Raw genomic sequence first — 17,814 nt, forward strand, 5'->3', positions numbered from 1 at the left:
ATGACCTTCTAACTAGTTAGGAGAACAATTTTATCGTCATTTTGGCTTTCTCGATTGATTTATTTGAAGGTGAATAATTGTCATCTTAGTAACATACAAAGATCAACAAATAATACATTAAATTAAGATTACAAACGTCATGCGGTCATATATTAGTCTTTTCAATTAGTAAATGTTAAATATCTCACATTTCAAATATCGTATTGATTTGTAATGAATTAATTTATCAACAAACAGCTTTCTTTGAGGTAATTTAAATAAAATAGAACAAATCTAAAATATAAAATCAAGAAAATGATTTGAGGGTATTTTTGTCTTTGGAGATCGGTACTTTTTTTAAAAAGTAATAATGTTTAATAAACGATGTATTTACCCATTTCATTGTTAGGTCTTTTTATAACAGAATTGAACTTCCTCAACTTTGGTGGTATGAAGCATAAGTACTCAATTAGATACAATAAAATTATGTGTTTGTACCTTATAAATAAAATTCAATAGATATTGTAATTACAAAAAAGATAATATTGATATTAGTTCAATTATTTATGTTGGAATTTTTAGACGATATTCAATCACCACTAAATGGATGTAGTGGAATAAATGGGATTCCTTCATTTTAATCGGAGATTTCTTGAAACAAACATATTCCTAGTAAGCTCGACCAACTTTTCCTTATTTTGTGGCGCGAATCTGATTAAGTCAAGCTTATGAATTTCAGAAACCTTAAGGAAAAAAAAAACATATTCAATCACTTCAAACTCTCTAGTGTTAAACTACTAAGAAACCATCTATATTTTGTATACATGTGAGTTCTCAAGAGGATAAATTTATTTTTGTGATGATTTAGGGGGTTAAATTTATCCTTCAAGTCTGTCAGTTCTAAAAAAATCTATAAGGCATACAATATATCAACTTCAAGCTCGTTGAGTTAAAATCTTGAACCCGCCTCTATGCTAACAACTAAGCTGGACAACATTAGCAATCACTACGTCTACGAAGACTATGATGCTTCACTATTTTCTTGTGGTGGTGGTGCTGGTGCTGGTGATGCAGGGGATGAATCAGTAGTAGTAGACGCAACGTTTGTCTTTGGAGGGCTGTACTTTTTCAGTAGCCTGTCTTTGTTTTCCTTCCACCATTCTTCTGCTTGTTGCTCCGCAAACCTTCGTTTACTGCAAGAAATTGTTTAATCAACAAACAGTACATTTTATGTGATGATGTTTGACAAGGCACACTGTTTAAGAAAGAAAGATAGTCTTTTGAAACTCGAGATCTAAAACAAGTCATAGATAATTGTGTGGCTATAAATCATGTCACTAATAATATAGGAAAACGCCGTTTTTCTTTGGACAAACTAATGAAAAGTGTGCCAGATAAAACGAGATAGAGGGATTGAGGGAGTACAAGTAATCAAAATTGCAACAGAGGAAATGTAGGTAAGAACCTGAATCTAACTCGTTTAAAGATCTTGGTGCCATTTGTAAGTTGAAGGAGAGTGACATAGACGCCAGGTTCAAATTGTTCGATAACTTCCTTTTGTCCCTCTCTTGGAGCTCTAGGTGACCCCGAGAAACTTCTAGGAGTTGATTGTCCATGGTTTTCACGTACTGTTCCATCGACACTGTGTGACGTTTCAGGGATTCCAGCAGCATCCCAATGATCATTTCTAATGACAGACTCGGATATATTATTTCTATGTGTTGGCTTCTGATGACTATACGACGTGTCTGGTTGCAAAGAAGAGTTGTCTTCAGATGCTTGATTCCCAAATGTATTAAGAAATGATTCGACTTGAGCATGTATGGATTTAATGGCTGGACTCTCAGAGATATCAGGAGGCAGTTCTTGTGTCATCTCTTTCAGCTGAAGTAACAAAAGACACGATTACACGCTCCATTATCATGACGTGAAGACGTAATGAAAAAAAGAAATCAAACTTTTATACACGAAACAATCGTGTGGGAGTTGAACCTCCCATAGAAAAGACGAGATCAAGCAAGTTATAGGAATTTGCATGATTTCGTTCAACTAAAGTTATATGATGTTGAACCTGTCTATTGCTCGGACTCTTGTGAAATACCATTGGGTGCATGTCTGATTCTCCAAAAGCAGTGTGTTTTTGAAAAATCAGACACAGGTGATATAGTAGTTTTGGAGAGTCCGAGCAATATCTAAAGATTGTACCCAACTAATGATTTTCTTTGAGGTAAAATATAAAAGAGGCAAACTTTTTGATAGATGTATCTAAAAGTAACTAAATGCAATTCTGAAGATGAGGAAAATATAACACAAATCATAAACGTAAGAGAAGCAATTTGAACATTACTTGAATAGTAATAGACTTCATGGTTTCCACCGCGACATTACACTTTGATGCTCTCTCTGCAACCAACCTAGACGATTCTTGAGAACTTTCCTTCAATTTTCGTAGTTCAGCATCTTGTCCGTCACTTTTCTGCTTTAAACTTTTGATCTACAAATGTAAACGAGACAACAAATAATGATACCTCCAAGGGCGGCTCAATAGAAATTGGTACTTTTTACCCCTACAAATTTCAATAATTTCCTCTGGATATGTCTAGACATAAAGTTCATCAATTAAATGATAAATCCTCTTGTTTTGTAGGTAAAGATTTCCATACCTGGTTTTGCAATTTGGCAACTTCTTGGTGCAATACATCATTTGTCTTTCTAAGACTATCGATGACACCCCTTGAGAAAACAGGCGCAGGGGAGCGTGGAGGACTTGGCCTTCTCGAATAAGGTGAAGCAGGTCTAGAGTTGGACGAAGGAGGCGGAGGCGGAGGCTGAAGCTGAAGTTGAGGTGGTGCTGTCACGACAGGCTTCAAGGCATATTGAAGTGCACTAAGTGAACTAGGAAAAGCGATATCTTTTAATTGCAAAAGTGAGGGGACTTGTGAAGCTCTCACTATACTGAAATTATCTGATTTGAGGCCAGACCTCATAGACTTGACTTCGAGGTACTTAATTGGTTCGATCGTGGGAGAGAGCAAGACTCTTGATATTTTTGCCTCGCCCCTGCCTAACTTACTATTCTCTATTGGTCGATGTGAGGAATTAAATTTTTTAACAAAAAGTGAGGAATTTCCTTCGGAAGCCTTTTTCAACTTCATGTAGCAAGAGTCACAAACACGGTGTGGTTTACCTGGAGTTGGAGCCAGTGCAGCTTTCAGTGCTTTTTTCGAACTGCAAGCATGACAATGCACTAGTCCACAATTATAACAGTTGTGCCTCTTTCGCGTAAACCCAAATGCTTGTCGACAACCCGAGCAAACAGATTGATCTGCTCCAGACACCCATTTATGAATGCAAATGCTGGCAGTATAATTAGAGCCACATACTATGTTCTTCACATGCCTGTCTTTTAAGGCCTCGATTAATGTTGGACTGTTGCGATCTTCAATGTCACCGTGACCTAGCCTTCCGTTAGCACCTTTTCCCCATGTAAAGACTTCACTTCTAGACGTAAGGACGGCAACATGGAACGAGCCACATGTTATTTCTTCAACAAATTCACCTACCAATCTATCTTGTACAAGAGAAGGAGCCTTCCCATCAGCCTGTGGATTTCCAAGCTGACCATATGCATTACTTCCCATGATGAAGACGTGACCCGATGTGGTAAGACCAACAGTTATATTATGTCCACATGCTAACTGATGGAAGTTGTAATCGATAAGTGCAGAGACACAGGTCGGAAGCATATAAGCTTCTTTATTTCCATGGCCTAATCTATACTTATCGCCATCTCCCCAGGTGAACAACTTTCTCGTGGGAAGATTTCCACAGTTGTGGTTCGTGACTTCCACGATAGCAGCAGTGTGCCACACACCACAAGCAACTTTAATAGTCTTAAGTCCATACAGTGATTGAACTTCCTTGGGATATGGTACAGTGACACGATCACCATGACCTAAGGCGCCATATGTTCCATCCCCAAATGTGAATAGTTTTCCGTTTGCAGTTGCCAATGCTGAATGCCAGGTACCACATGCAACCGATAAAACTTGAAGCCCTTCCAGAGGACCGGAAACTCTTTTAGGTATCCAGTGGCTTACATCATTTCCATGCCCAAGAAGTCCAGCATTGTGTGTTCCATCACCCCAAGTATATAAATCGCCCATCGTAGACACAGCACAGGTATGAAACTCTCCACACGAAACAAAATCGACGTTTGTAACTGCCAAAAATTCAACAAGTTTTGGCCGGCTAAAGTCCTTTTCAACTCCATGACCAAGTCTGCCCCCGGATTCTTCTCCCCAAGTGAAAACCTCTCCTTGCCTTGTAACAAGAGCAACGTGTCGTACACCACAAGCAATTTGATGAACATCAAGAACCACATTTGACTCCAAAGGTTTAGGAGTAAGTACATCATGTTTAACAGGGATTGGATTCCCTGCCCCATCTTTTAATACTCCATCGCACCAAATCTCCCCCCACACATAAACATCACCTAATGATTCTATATCATCTGGCCCCGAACCCCCACTCGAACAACTTGGAGTGCTAGAGACACTAATACGGAAACCATCCGAACTTGTTCTTACTTGCATATTTCCACGTTCAGACCCTACATCTGAAGACCGCGCATTCGAGGAAGTTTCATAACCATATGGGTCAGCAGAAGTCCAATCCCGAGAAACAGTTTGGCTGAAATCTAGTGATGCACCACATGGAGTGGAATTCTGTAACTGCATATAAAATCATAGAGAGAAGACGTCAAAATATGTTACAATGAACTGCTAAATGGTAGTTAAAGACTGCAGAACCTTATCGCGCACATGGAGAAGCTGATCAGATGGCATGTCTAGTAACTACCATATGTAAATACAATACTTATAAACAAAAACAAGTTAACCATCCCCCGTGTATTAAAATCATAAACAAAAAAAGTTATGAGACAAACTTGTATATAGTCTCGATCATCTTTTCCACAGTTCAATTTTAAAAAACGAATTATGATGTTGCCTTCACATCTTCTTTCGTTAGACATGCAATAGTTGAAGGGTAATGCATTGTTTAGTATTCCTAGAAAGAAACTTCAAGAAAGAAGGTCACAGATCTCTCATCATTGAATATAAACAACACATAGTGTATTTAGAGCAGGATATCTTTTCAAAACTAGTCAATTTGTGTATGGTAAAAAAAAAAACAAGAAGAACATATCTAGTGTAGTCCCACAAGTGGGGTCCCAGGAGGGTGTACACAGTCCTTACGCCTACCTTCAGGTAGAGAGAGAGTTATCTCCGATAGAGCCTCGGCTCATGGTAAAAAATGAAAAGGGAGAAAGTGAGTTCTCGCATGGTACGATATGTAAGATGTAAGAGATGAATAGTCAGTTGCTTTGACCTTAAAGTTCAACGTTAAAAACTTACATCAGTAATATCACTCCTAGTACGTCTACTACGAGCTTGACCAGCTGAAATTATATTCTTTAGTCCAGCAATCCAAATCTCCGCTTCGATCTTATCCTTACAGATCTTCAAAATGAAAATGATAATTAACTGTTACCTTAGTAAAACTTTCTCCAAACAATATTCATGACAGCAAAAACCAAATTATCTATTCACCAACCAGATCTAGAGATCTTTCGCCATTGTTGTATATAAGGGAAAATGATAAGTACTCCTTCTCTGGGCGCAAAAATCTTTTAAATACAGGCTGCATAGACATATTCACACGCAAAAGTTGACATTAGTAGGTAAACAAACTCTTTGCAAAAATGTAGATGCATAATCATTAACTCACAGTTCTCTGGCCAGGAATAATTTTTGAAACTGCTGATAGCTTTAGATTCCTTTCTGATCCACGAGAGTACCAAATTAACGTTGTTTCATCCTGGAAGTACCAAAAGTAAATCTGTAATCTTCCATCAGATATCATATAATTTCAGAAATCAACTTCATGAGCTGGCTTTTTGAGTGAGCTAGAAAGCCAGATGCATATATGAACTGATAAAGCTCTTTCATCAGTTCAGACACCGGATGAACTCAGGAGCAGCCGAAGTAGTAAGTTACAGTATTATCAAAAGCGAAAACGACAAAAGAGCTCTAAGGTCCATTGGGGCTTTAAGCACAAAACACAAATAAAGTCTGGCCCTTGATTAAAAAAGGCGCAAATGGAGAAAAATACAAATATATATGTTTAGTCTAAGACTAATAAATACAAAGAAAAAATATGTCTTAAGTGAAGCGATGCACTAAATACATTTTGACCCTCGCTTCAGGGCTTAAGCGTGCCTTTGACAACAACTGGTAAGTTACAGAAAGAAAATGAGAAGCACATGGCACGAGACTCTTGGATGGAACAGAAACTTTAAGGAACTTGAATTGAACTATGACACGACTGCCATTACCAATCAAGCAGCTACTAGCGAAATAACCAATAGAGATTCATTAACCAGATCACTTTTACGTATGAACAAAACAATGACAAACAGTTGCTAATAAATACAAGGAAAAATGTTATGCATACAAAACACTCAAAATAGCTTTCTTGGTACTACTAACTATTTGATTCACTTTCAAAAGAACCTCGGCTTCACTTTCAAGTATTTTACAACAACATATCCGATGTGATTACACAAGTGGGGTCTGGAGAGGGTAGAGGGTACACAAATCTTACCCCTACATCGTGGAGGTAGAAAACTTGTTTTAGAAAGAACCTCGGCTCAAGTGTAGAAAATTAAAGTAGCTATGAAAGAGGGTAATGGAATAAACATGTCAATTAATAGGGAAAGCAGGACAAAGCATTCAGTTTCAAATACTCTCACTTAGTAAAAGGCATTGCAATAACATAAACTTTTATGCTAGTCAAGTGGGATGTATGGAGTAACTTTTTTTCCCCTTTTGGAATGGAAACCCCATATTCCGCTGTGAGAAAAGCCTTGAAGACCTACTTTAAGTTGTAGTACCTCGCAATCAAACAATTGCAATCAACCGATTCTTATTTCTTGGTGTTTGATAGCCAGTATATAAAACTATGGTATTCCTTAAATGGCTTTTCTTTCAAATACTTGTTCTAAGAGAGAGTCTTCAGTAAATTTGTAAATTTCCAGACAAGAATAATAAGTTCATATAGAAGCTCTCAGATTGCAAACAGTGTAAAAATCATAAAAAGCACATTACTAGTTGATAGGAAGCTTAGAAGTCATGCAATCAATTACCGGAGAAACTCTGAAAGGGCAGAACTTTGGCTTCCCCTTTCGGCTATACTTAATTAGCTGTGTGCCTTTCTTCAACGTAATCAGCCCCTTCAAAGTAAGTGTTAAGTGAGAAATAAGATCACTGGACAATCAAGAACATTATGATAATTATGTTGTGATGTCTATGAAAAACAAAATGAAAATTCTACGTATTCAAAGTCATGAGAAAATTGTTGTAGCCAACTGAAATTCAAGCATCATGATTCTTAATGTCATACCATTTTATAAAGTGTACCCGAACTTTATTTAATCTTAGTGAAGCACGACTGTTCGAGATATTAAATTGCAATTGGTATCTATACATTTTCAATGATGGAACAGTAGGAAGACAAGGATGCATTTGCAAAAAAAAAAATAATCTGCCTTATGTTTCTAAGTCTAGTCGAGTTAGTAAAATTTTCATTTTAGTATTGTCCAGATTGGTCGAATAAACAACAGCCACAATAATGGAGCCATGGTGATTGAGGCACATTTTGAGCTTTCGTCCACGGAGACAAAACCGTGAGGCCTGAAAAGTTGGGCTAGAGCGGACAATACCTTGACAGTTGTGCCTGAGGCATTACACTGGAAACTCATTTCACTTAAGTCGTCTACTCGCTAAATACTACATAACTAGCTACATATGTGACACTTTTATTTGTCTAATAACAAGTTTATCTCACTCAATTCATAACTCATGCTAAGCAGAGAATAAGGTATAATTCATGTATCGAATTTGCATAAATTAGAGCAGATGAACTCAATTACCCACAAGAGTAATACAATCACTTGGCCAGTTGAAGAACACCCCTCATCAGAAAATTATACAAGGTATATAGGTTAAACAACAATTTGTTAGAGTCTACAGTAAAAAAATCCACCTAAACTATGATATTTAAGCGAGTTTCATATTTCAACTATCACTCCATTTGTATTAAAACACACCTCAATGTCGTGTTGGCCTACACGCATCTGTTGTTGACCAAGAACAATCAATTCGCCAACTCAACATCGAGGAGTGTTAAAATACAAAGGTAATGATGGTTAATGTAGGAAAAGAGAACAATGGATAGTCAAGCTATGAAAGTCATGAAAAAATGATAGTTGAGGTGAGTATGACCACTAAGTGGGTGTTTGGAATGACTTTTAAGCTATTTTTTAGTTTTGGAAGTGTTCAGGTAACTCAAAAGCCAAAAAGTACCAAAAAAAGCCAAAAAGTAAAAAATTTTGTGTGCCCAACTTATGACTTTTAACTTTTGACTTATAAGTCACTTTAAAAAAGGTCCATCCAAACACCTCTCAACTCCCTTTTTTTATAATTATCTATATATATTTATAATTTTGAACACCCTTGTGAAAATTTTTGACTTCAGAGAATCTTAGTGAGCGTGTGATCAAAAATTATATTTGGCCATAAAAATTTGGAAAATTCCGAATTCCGGAAATTGAAAAACACCAAAAAGTTGTTTCACTCTTTTTCACTCCAAATCACTTACAAATGTTCAAAAACAACTCTGATTTCACTTTGAGATCAAAAGCTACTTTTTTTCAAATATTAATTACAATTCTTATGACAAACTTTCACCTTATTGGTGAGTGATTCAATTCCCCCACCTTGTAATCCTCTACTCCTTCTCCTACCCCCACAATTTTTTCAAAAAAAAATAAAAAATAAAAATTCTGACTTCGCCACTGAATACTCAAAAAATATACCTGGTCAATGTCGCGGTCAGGATTGCCATAACTAGCAGGATCTGCCATTCCATCTGAAACAAATCTTGGCTATCCACCAAAGAAGCCTATTTGTTGTCCTCCCAACCATCAACATATTCATCATAGATACCAATCCAATCTTCCTTGGCCTATCATTAATCTCTTCCAACCCTAATTTACAAAACTGATCCCTTTTTCCCAAAATAGAAACTTTTCAATACTATGATCCACCTACATTCACCAAATTAAAACCAAAAGTCGATCGAAAAAATTCAAGATTTTTGTGAATTCATGTTATATTGATGTAAATTGCTAGTGGGTAAATGTTGAAATTTAGAATTTTTTTTTTTTTTTTGAGATTAGATCAGAGGAAGCAAAAAGAAAAAAATTGGAAAGAAGCAGAAAAAAAAAGAAAGAGAAAATAAAGTGACAGTAAATTTAGGGGAACCTTACATTTTCGATTTTGGCGCGCTTATTTGGATCGTTTTATAACCACCTTATGTAAACATTGTAGTACTATATTTTACTATATTCAACTCGGAAAAATTTATCTGCGCTCGATAATTATATCAAACGAATTAATATAAGACATATGTCAAAGGTTAATTGATATGTTCTTTCAGTTTAGTATTTTTAATTTGAAGCGGATAAGTATATATTCTATCTCCCCTATCTACTTTTTATTAGATAATTCAAAATTTAAACTTTATGAAGTCGTTTGGTTTGAAGATAAGTTATGCTGCGATTAGTTATTTTGATATATATTATTTCTTTTTGATGATTTGACTTGCGAGTTTTTGATCAAAATCATCCTTAAATTATACCTCAAATTTAAACTATATCATTAAAGTATCATATTCTTATCATAAAACATCTTTCAAGTATTTTAAAGTAAACAATTTTCATCCTTCTACTTGGATTTATCAGAAAACTAATCGATATATCACATAAAAATTAAGTCGTCCCTTCCTAATTATTATTCTTAGATATACCAAGAATATTATCGTGAACTTTTTCGTAATTGAGTTAAGAATTATGTAAAATCTTTTAATTTGACCCTTCTTTTCATTCATTTTTCATGTAATTTTGATTAAAAATATTATTAGTTTAAATATGTTTTTTCTCAATTGAATATGCTAGAAGCGACATTTGTTGGAGACTTCCGCTTCTAATAATATAGAATGAAACTTAAATACGAGACATAATCAATATTTTGATCACTTTGATATTAGATTGACCCAAAAATCTATTAATTTAATTGGTTAAGAAAAATATAAAAATAATTAATCTCCAACTTCTTTCCGTTACGAAGAAGGCAAATCATGTACACTCACACCTTCAAGTCATTTTTAGTTTCCATAAGCAACAGTGTCTAAGATTTTTTATATTTTTAAAGAACTTCTTGTAAAATGTAATGAAATTTTGCAGTATAACTTTTGTTGATAGTCACGTAACTACTCATATTTTTGTAAAATCCCTTAGTTTTTTGATAATATCTAATAAAAGGATGAAAGTTGTTCACTTACAAATACTTAAATGATATTTTCTTTTAAAAATAATACTTCAAGGATATAGTTTAAATTTTTGATATAGTTAAAGAATGTTTTTGGCCAAAAACTCTTTGACTTGCTGTAATATTGTGAATAACGCACATTATATAATTTATAAGAGAAGTTGTTTGATTATGAAAAAATCTTCATCTTACAAAGAAATTGTGAATTGCATGGGGATTTTCCTGTGAATTAGTATGAAAATCTACAGTATTCCAACAAAATTTTCATATTAATCCTCATGAAAATTATCCTCGAGTAAAAGAGGGGGGGATTGAGGGACCTGAGAGATATTTTTGTGATTTTATTTTATACTCATTTGGATCAAACTAAACTAATATATACATAATTACTTTTGAAAAATAAATTTAATCACCTAACTGTAATAAAGTAAAATTATTTTCACTTTAACATGTAATTCCAGGATTAAAATATTTACTTTGATGTTAATTAATACATGTAAGTACTTTCTCCTTAATCCTTGTTATTTCATAAAAGTTCACATGTAAAAATAATTCAAATTTATTTTTTCCAACTTAGAAATTTAAATTCAAGATTTCTAGCTTTAAAAAAAATCGTATAATTCTTGAAAAAGAATATGAGCATATGTCAACTTTTTCTCTCTTTGTGATGACCCATTTTTTTTAGATGTCTTGTTGCTTATTTTTCTCAAACGAATGTATAAAAAAAGAGAAAAAAAATACCCCAATTTATTTCAACTTATGTGCTTTATTTATTAAAATTACTTAGAAAATAATATTTCTATATCTAATAAGCTTTTAAAACATCCCTTTTTTCATTAATTAATATTTTTTTAAAAAATTGACATAACATATTTAAGTCTATGAAATTCAAAAAATATTTCTCATGTATCCTACAAATCAAACCCATAATTAACTAGAACTTTACAAATTAGTTAACATGTATTTCACGCAAATTGTCACATAAATTGAATATATTTATTTATTTTATACACATTTAAATACCTATTTAACGACTTATGCACATCTATTTTTTTAAATGTCGATATCAATTGACACTACACCTCATTAATTAATGCTATTTATATAATTTTTAAAGACAATTAACATTTTTTTTATAATATATTTAAAGTTATAGAGATATTAAATTTAATAACATTTAATTCATATTAATAAAAATAATAATATTCTTTATCAATCAACATATTTATTATCACTAAAAAATATTTTTATTATAATAATATGTTAAATTATATAAAATATTCACATTACGTCGCCTATAAACTTCAAATATTAATTCCGCTTTTAAAAAAGAAAATTTGGAAAAAGAGTCCCAATAGTTAACAACTTTTCATACTGCAAAAGAAAAAAAAAAAACTTAGATCTAATCCACCGTCACTCTCTCTGTCCCTCCATTTATTCTCTGCAGAAAAACACACACACACAGTCTCTCTCACGCTCTCTCATCATATTCATTCCCTTTTTGTAGTATTTTTCTCCACATTTACATCTCCAGGAACTCATTATTGGGTTTCCCTCTCATTATTCCTAATTCAGATCTGTAAGTTTTCTGCTTTTCTTTGATCTGATTCAATTTTTTGCTTACTCATTAATGTTTTTTGTATTGTGTTGTATGCTATTGTATCTTATACCCAATTTAGATAAATGAGTAATGAGTAAGGCAACTTAAGTATACTTCAAAGGGGGTCTTTTTTTTGTGGTAAATATCTGATTGATCTCTGTTTTTTTTGTGAATGGTGGGTTTTTTAATATGTGATTCCAGATCCGTGTTTGTTTGTTTCATGTTTAGTGAATTATATATGTACCCTTTTCATTTTTTACAAAAAAAGAGTGTTTTTAGGCCTTGACATTATGTTATTAAGCTTGAGTATAGTTGGTCTTATCATAACAGCCGAGACGGAGTCAAGATTTGAACTTTATGAACTTTATGAGTTGTAAATTGTAGGATAGTGATATATGTTGTATGAACTCCCAAAAAGTGCACTACTTTTGGAGTATCTGACACAGTTGCTTGGACACACACATGTTGATAGTTTTGAAGAGTTTGAGCAATATAGCTGAAATCAGGTGCTTATGATTGGGTTGTGAATTTAAGTTTTGTGCATATTTAGTGAGTTTCTTAATAGAAGTTCAAGGTTTGATTAAAACTAGATTCGGGTTCTAGTTATTCCCCTGCATCACACTATACATGTCTTGATGGACTTTTGCTTTTATCTTTTAGTACACTTTTCTTTTCACAGATCATTTAATAGGGAGAATGTGATTAATTGTTCACATTAGGTAGGTTTTGTGGTGTTTGTTAACATTTCCTTTCACTAATGATCTGCTCTTGGTTCACAAAATAGCTTATGGTTATAGTCTTATAGACTGGCTGAGCTAGAAGTTTATATAAGGGGATTTTAAAAAAAAAACTAGAATGTTACATTTGGGATTTTACGTGTGACCAAAAGCAAGTTTTTAACCCCTCTGCCAATGCACGGATTCAGCAGTTTATATACAACCCGAAAATCTCGTTTTCTATTTGCATATTATAATTTTATGTTGAAGGGGATTCAATCGAACCCCTTGTTTATACATAGCTGTATCCCAGGTTACAGACATGTGTATTCGAAAACTGAGTGATTCACACTCTAAACAGATTTGGAATAGCTGTGTGGCAAATGGAACTTTTTTTTCTTTCTTTTTCTGGGCTACACTACTTGATTAGTTTCTTATGGATAATGTATTTAATTTCACAGATTGCTTCCTCAACATTGCAGATCAACTTTTCTCAAGAGTCTAATTGTTTAATCTCCTTAGTCAAGATACTTGATTTTAATTGGTGCCTTATCTAGACAATTATGATTTCAAAGAGCTGAAGTAGAAAAGAGAAAGTTAAGTTTTTCCACGGACACAAAAAAAACCCAAATGATGCGAGGGAGATCAGACGGAGCGCAAAAGAAGCGCTTGTGGACTTTTGTAGGTATTGGGGCTGTCTTGGTTGTTTTCCTTTACATGTATTTTGGATCCAAGAGCGGTGGTGAGTCTGCTCTTGAGTATGGCAGCCGTTCTTTGAGGAAATTGGGATCGTCTTATTTGGGTGGGGATGATAACTCTGATCTCAGCAGCAGGCAAGAGGAGAAGTTTGGACTGGAAGATGGTGATGGTGGCATCGTCCCTAAGAGTTTTCCAGTAAGTCAGTCTTTTTCCATTTCACAGCCCAATGTTATGTCACAAGGCTCTCCTCCAACCGCCAAGAGTGGTTAATTGGAAGAAAGGATGAGTTGCTGCATTTTGGTTGTTTCCTTTGTTTACCTTCTTAATTTTGTACTGGTCTTTCATTTGAAGGTTTGTGATGATCGACATTCAGAATTAATTCCGTGTCTGGACAGACATCTCATTTATCAAATGAGATTAAAGTTGGATTTGTCACTGATGGAGCACTATGAAAGACATTGCCCCTTGCCAGAAAGACGTTATAATTGTCTGATTCCTCCTCCTCCTGGATACAAGGTGAATAGGCTGAAGCTATAGTGAAGTTGTTACCCTGGACATATTTCCAAATTTACTTCTAGTTTTTTTCTGACACTTGTATCATTTGCTCATTTATATGCTGTTATAGGTGCCAATTAAGTGGCCAAGAAGTAGAGATGAGGTCTGGAAATTGAACATTCCTCATACGCACCTTGCAAATGAGAAATCTGACCAGAACTGGATGGTTGTGAAGGGTGAAAAGATAGTATTTCCTGGTGGAGGCACTCACTTTCACTATGGAGCAGATAAGTACATTGCGCTAATTGCCAACGTAAGGACTTCTTTTTCTTTCTCAGATATTGCAGAAATTTTAAAAAAGGGAACCTAGTAATATATGAAATGTTAAACTTTATCATACATGTAATTGTGATTGCAGATGCTGAACTTTACAAACAATAACTTGAACGATGAGGGAAGGATACGGACAGTTTTTGATGTTGGTTGCGGTGTGGCTAGCTTTGGTGGTTATCTTCTATCCTCTGATATTATAGCAATGTCATTGGCACCAAATGATGTGCATCAGAATCAAATACAGTTTGCTTTAGAGAGAGGAATTCCTGCATACCTTGGTGTCCTTGGAACGAAAAGACTGCCTTATCCAAGCAGGTCATTTGAATTTTCTCACTGTTCTCGTTGTAGGATTGATTGGCTTCAAAGGGATGGAATCCTTCTCCTTGAGCTCGATAGGGTACTTAGACCTGGAGGCTATTTTGCATACTCATCCCCTGAAGCATATGCACAGGATGAAGAGGATTTAAGAATATGGAGAGAGATGAGTACACTTGTTGAACGCATGTGCTGGAGAATTGCAGCGAAAAAGAACCAAACTGTCATTTGGCAAAAACCTCTAAACAATGATTGTTACATGGAAAGACCTCCTGGTACGCAGCCACCACTCTGTCGATCTGATAATGATCCAGATGCTGTCTGGGGTGTGAATATGGAGGCATGCATAACACCTTATTCTGAACGTAAGTGCTTGCCTCTTCTGTCTTGTCAAATAGATGCATTTTTGTTGAGTTAAGGTTATAAGAAACTTGTAAGTTGCTTACTGTTAGTTTTCCTCAAAACCTTACTTCCTTATTGTCACCATTCTCTCAGATGACCACAAAGTCAGTGGAAGTGGACTGGCTCCTTGGCCAGCTCGATTAAGTAGTCCTCCTCCCCGTCTTGCTGACTTTGGGTATTCGAATGAAATGTTTGAAAAGGACACGGTAATTTGTTTTAGTAATATTGGTTAACTTGTGCCATTTGGTTCAACACACGAGCTTAAGTGCTCCATTACAAACTTGATGACTCCTTACTTTCTCGGTTTATCAACAGGACACTTGGAGGGAGAGGGTTGACCATTATTGGAGTCTGTTAAGTTCTAAGATTTCATCAGACACCTTGAGAAATATCATGGACATGAAGGCTAACTTGGGGTCATTTGCTGCTGCTCTGAAGGACAAAAACGTATGGGTCATGAACGTTGTACCCAAAGATGGACCCAACACTCTCAAGATTGTATACGACCGAGGCTTGATTGGCACAACACATGACTGGTAGGTGGATAATCTTTTTCACTTTGTATAACCATGTTAGTCTGCTAGTTTTACTTTGTGGCCTAAATCTTTCGCCTTTAGGACATTGAACTGAGCATATTTATGAACATCTTAGTTTTTCTAGCCATTATGAAACTAATGTAGCTGTGCGTTGTTATTCAAGACTTTTAATGGTTGAGGAGCTCGGATATAGTTATCGGTCTTATATTTTCCCCAGTAGATGTTGATCATAGCCAAGGTGAACGTTCATTTGTAACATTAGTTGCACTTGCGTGCTTTTGTGCAGGTGTGAAGCATTCTCAACCTATCCCAGGACCTATGATTTGCTCCACGCTTGGACAGTCTTCTCTGATGCTGAGAAGAAAGGTTGCAGTGGTGAGGACTTGTTACTCGAGATTGATCGCATACTAAGGCCTACAGGTTTCGTTATCATCCGTGATAAACAACATATTATCGAATTCATAAAGAAGCATTTATCAGCATTGCACTGGGAAGCAGTTGCATCAACTGATTCCACCTCGGATCCCGAGCAGGACAACGATGAGGTTGTTTTCGTCGTGCAAAAGAAACTGTGGCTCACAAGTGGAAGCATCAGAGATACAGAATAGATAGCAGAGTTTGTAACACATTTTGCTAATTCATTTTCTCTCTAGGCCTTTAGGGTGTTGAAGAAAAAAAAATGTATGCCCTTAATTTTCAGTTTGAATTTGTATTTGCGTGTTATTTATTTTCTTTTTTTACTCCCAACGCATTTTTATGTAAGTTTACAAACTGAGAGACTACATAATGTATTCATAGGCTATTTTTTTTTTTATAATTAATGTATTTTAATATTTGATCATTTTGAGTTGCAAATTCTTGTGGAAGGTATAAATGATTACTTCTGTTCTTTCTCATTAGTTATTTTTATTTTATTTTTTATTTTTTTTCTCATTTATTTTTTAAATGAGAAATAAAACAGATAACTACATTTTCTCTAATATATTTCTTTTATAAAAATTGGGTTTTAAAATTATTTTATTACACTTCTGTGACTTGAATTCAGGGATCAATTTCTGGCCCTAGGAGGACTAAACGAATATCATGTAACACATCACAAATAGTGTATGTTTATCTTTTTGATTAGTAAATTCATTAAATTGATATCATTTAATGTAAACATTAGTTTTTGTTTTTATTTATTACGGGAATGCTTATGTAACACCAACCAAATTAATAATAAGATCACATCATAATTAAATGTCCATTATGAATCATCACAATCTCGAAATTATTGTAAAAATCATAAATTTGGTCATGACAAGTGATTAATGATTTACAAGATTCATTGCTTTGAGTATACAAATCACTGGACAAAGATATTGTTACTAAATATTGCTACTAAAATGAGATATCGTGGCGATTTATTTTTCAATTTTTACTTGATTATTTCAAGGAGATATATAATTAATACAATTTTTTTTAAGCGTGTCAAAATCTTGAATGAAAGATTCCAAACATGTACTATAAAAATGAACAATACAAAAACAACGCAGCGATAGCAAACATTAGAGAACAGAAAAGGCAATAATACTTCTGAGTGTGACTATGAAACCCCCTCTTTCCAAATCCCAAAATTTCATCAACTTTCTACCAATTATTTATCTATTGCTACTACTACAATCATCAAGTATTGTAAAATCAGAAATTTGGTCATGGCAAGTGATTAATGATTTGAAAGATCCATTAATATTAGTGTGCAATTCACAAGACAAAGATGTTCCACAAACAACACTACGACCAAATTCTCATTTAAGATGGAATGTTGATATTAATATTAAACCAACATTAGCAAGTTGTGACATGCACACTTCTGATTTCAGCAAAAAAGGCTTTTTCTATGTCTTTGATTATGACAATTATAATGCTGTGTGTAACAAAGGGCATTTGTGTAGTTGGCATGCTAGGACAGATGGATTGTATCTCTTTTCCGGGGGAATACTTGATTTCTATTTTAGTTGGAGCTAGATTTTATTTTATTTTTAGGAAATTCATAACCTCTGTTACAGTTTCTGTTTTTCGGGTGAGCACTCTGTGGTGAGTACTTTGTGGTAGCCTGAGTATTGTTCATTGTAATGGTTGGAATTCAAGTTAATTTATGCTTTTATGTTTATGAGTTTTTGTTTTTTCCAAATTATGTGTTTGAAGAACTAGATTTTGAATTTAAATATGAAAATTGAGTTGATATTTTAAAAACTTGAAAATACTCATTTGTTACATTACTTTTGGAACAGCCTAAAAAAGAAAGT

At 34.4% G+C, this 17,814-nt stretch overlaps 2 protein-coding genes across 3 annotated transcripts; one reads left to right on the forward strand and one right to left on the reverse strand.

Annotated features, from left to right (window-relative positions):
- Positions 1-768: 768 nt before the first annotated feature.
- On the reverse strand, positions 769-9,288 carry LOC101263083 (PH, RCC1 and FYVE domains-containing protein 1). Its single transcript, XM_010319104.4, has 9 exons — positions 8,918-9,288; positions 7,187-7,273; positions 5,770-5,859; positions 5,596-5,682; positions 5,397-5,501; positions 2,643-4,712; positions 2,327-2,473; positions 1,445-1,863; positions 769-1,172 (listed from the first exon to the last, which is right to left on the reverse strand). The coding sequence occupies exons 1-9, from the start codon at positions 8,963-8,965 to the stop codon at positions 1,001-1,003; spliced, it is 3,225 nt and encodes a 1,074-aa protein (XP_010317406.2). The 5' UTR covers positions 8,966-9,288; the 3' UTR covers positions 769-1,000.
- Positions 9,289-11,757: 2,469 nt separating this feature from the next.
- On the forward strand, positions 11,758-16,381 carry LOC101263378 (probable methyltransferase PMT3). Of its 2 annotated transcripts, none has more exons than XM_004233995.5 (8): positions 11,758-12,009; positions 13,208-13,640; positions 13,797-13,961; positions 14,071-14,253; positions 14,359-14,953; positions 15,084-15,196; positions 15,306-15,526; positions 15,813-16,381. In XM_004233995.5, the coding sequence occupies exons 2-8, from the start codon at positions 13,377-13,379 to the stop codon at positions 16,132-16,134; spliced, it is 1,863 nt and encodes a 620-aa protein (XP_004234043.2). In that variant the 5' UTR covers positions 11,758-12,009; positions 13,208-13,376; the 3' UTR covers positions 16,135-16,381. The 2 variants fall into 2 exon arrangements, with proteins under 2 accessions (XP_004234043.2, XP_010317408.2); XM_010319106.4 differs by having other exon boundaries at positions 11,770-12,009; positions 13,229-13,640.
- Positions 16,382-17,814: the final 1,433 nt, after the last annotated feature.

The sequence above is a fragment of the Solanum lycopersicum genome, chromosome 3 (assembly GCF_036512215.1).
Source record: "Solanum lycopersicum chromosome 3, SLM_r2.1".
In the NCBI taxonomy this organism is placed as follows: Eukaryota; Viridiplantae; Streptophyta; class Magnoliopsida; order Solanales; family Solanaceae; genus Solanum; species Solanum lycopersicum.

Bases quoted from the DNA above. Each gene is read 5' to 3' on its own strand.
- LOC101263083 (XM_010319104.4), bottom strand. From the start codon at position 8,965: ATGGCAGATCCTGCTAGTTATGGCAATCCTGACCGCGACATTGACCAG. The intron at 4,713-5,396 runs GTAAGTTTTTAA...TTTTATATGCAG, and splicing joins CTAGGAGTGATATTACTGAT to TTACAGAATTCCACTCCATG. The intron at 2,474-2,642 runs GTATGGAAATCT...TTACATTTGTAG, and splicing joins TTGCCAAATTGCAAAACCAG to ATCAAAAGTTTAAAGCAGAA.
- LOC101263378 (XM_004233995.5), top strand. From the start codon at position 13,377: ATGATGCGAGGGAGATCAGACGGAGCGCAAAAGAAGCGCTTGTGGACT. The intron at 14,254-14,358 runs GTAAGGACTTCT...TTGTGATTGCAG, and splicing joins ACATTGCGCTAATTGCCAAC to ATGCTGAACTTTACAAACAA. The intron at 14,954-15,083 runs GTAAGTGCTTGC...CCATTCTCTCAG, and splicing joins CATAACACCTTATTCTGAAC to ATGACCACAAAGTCAGTGGA.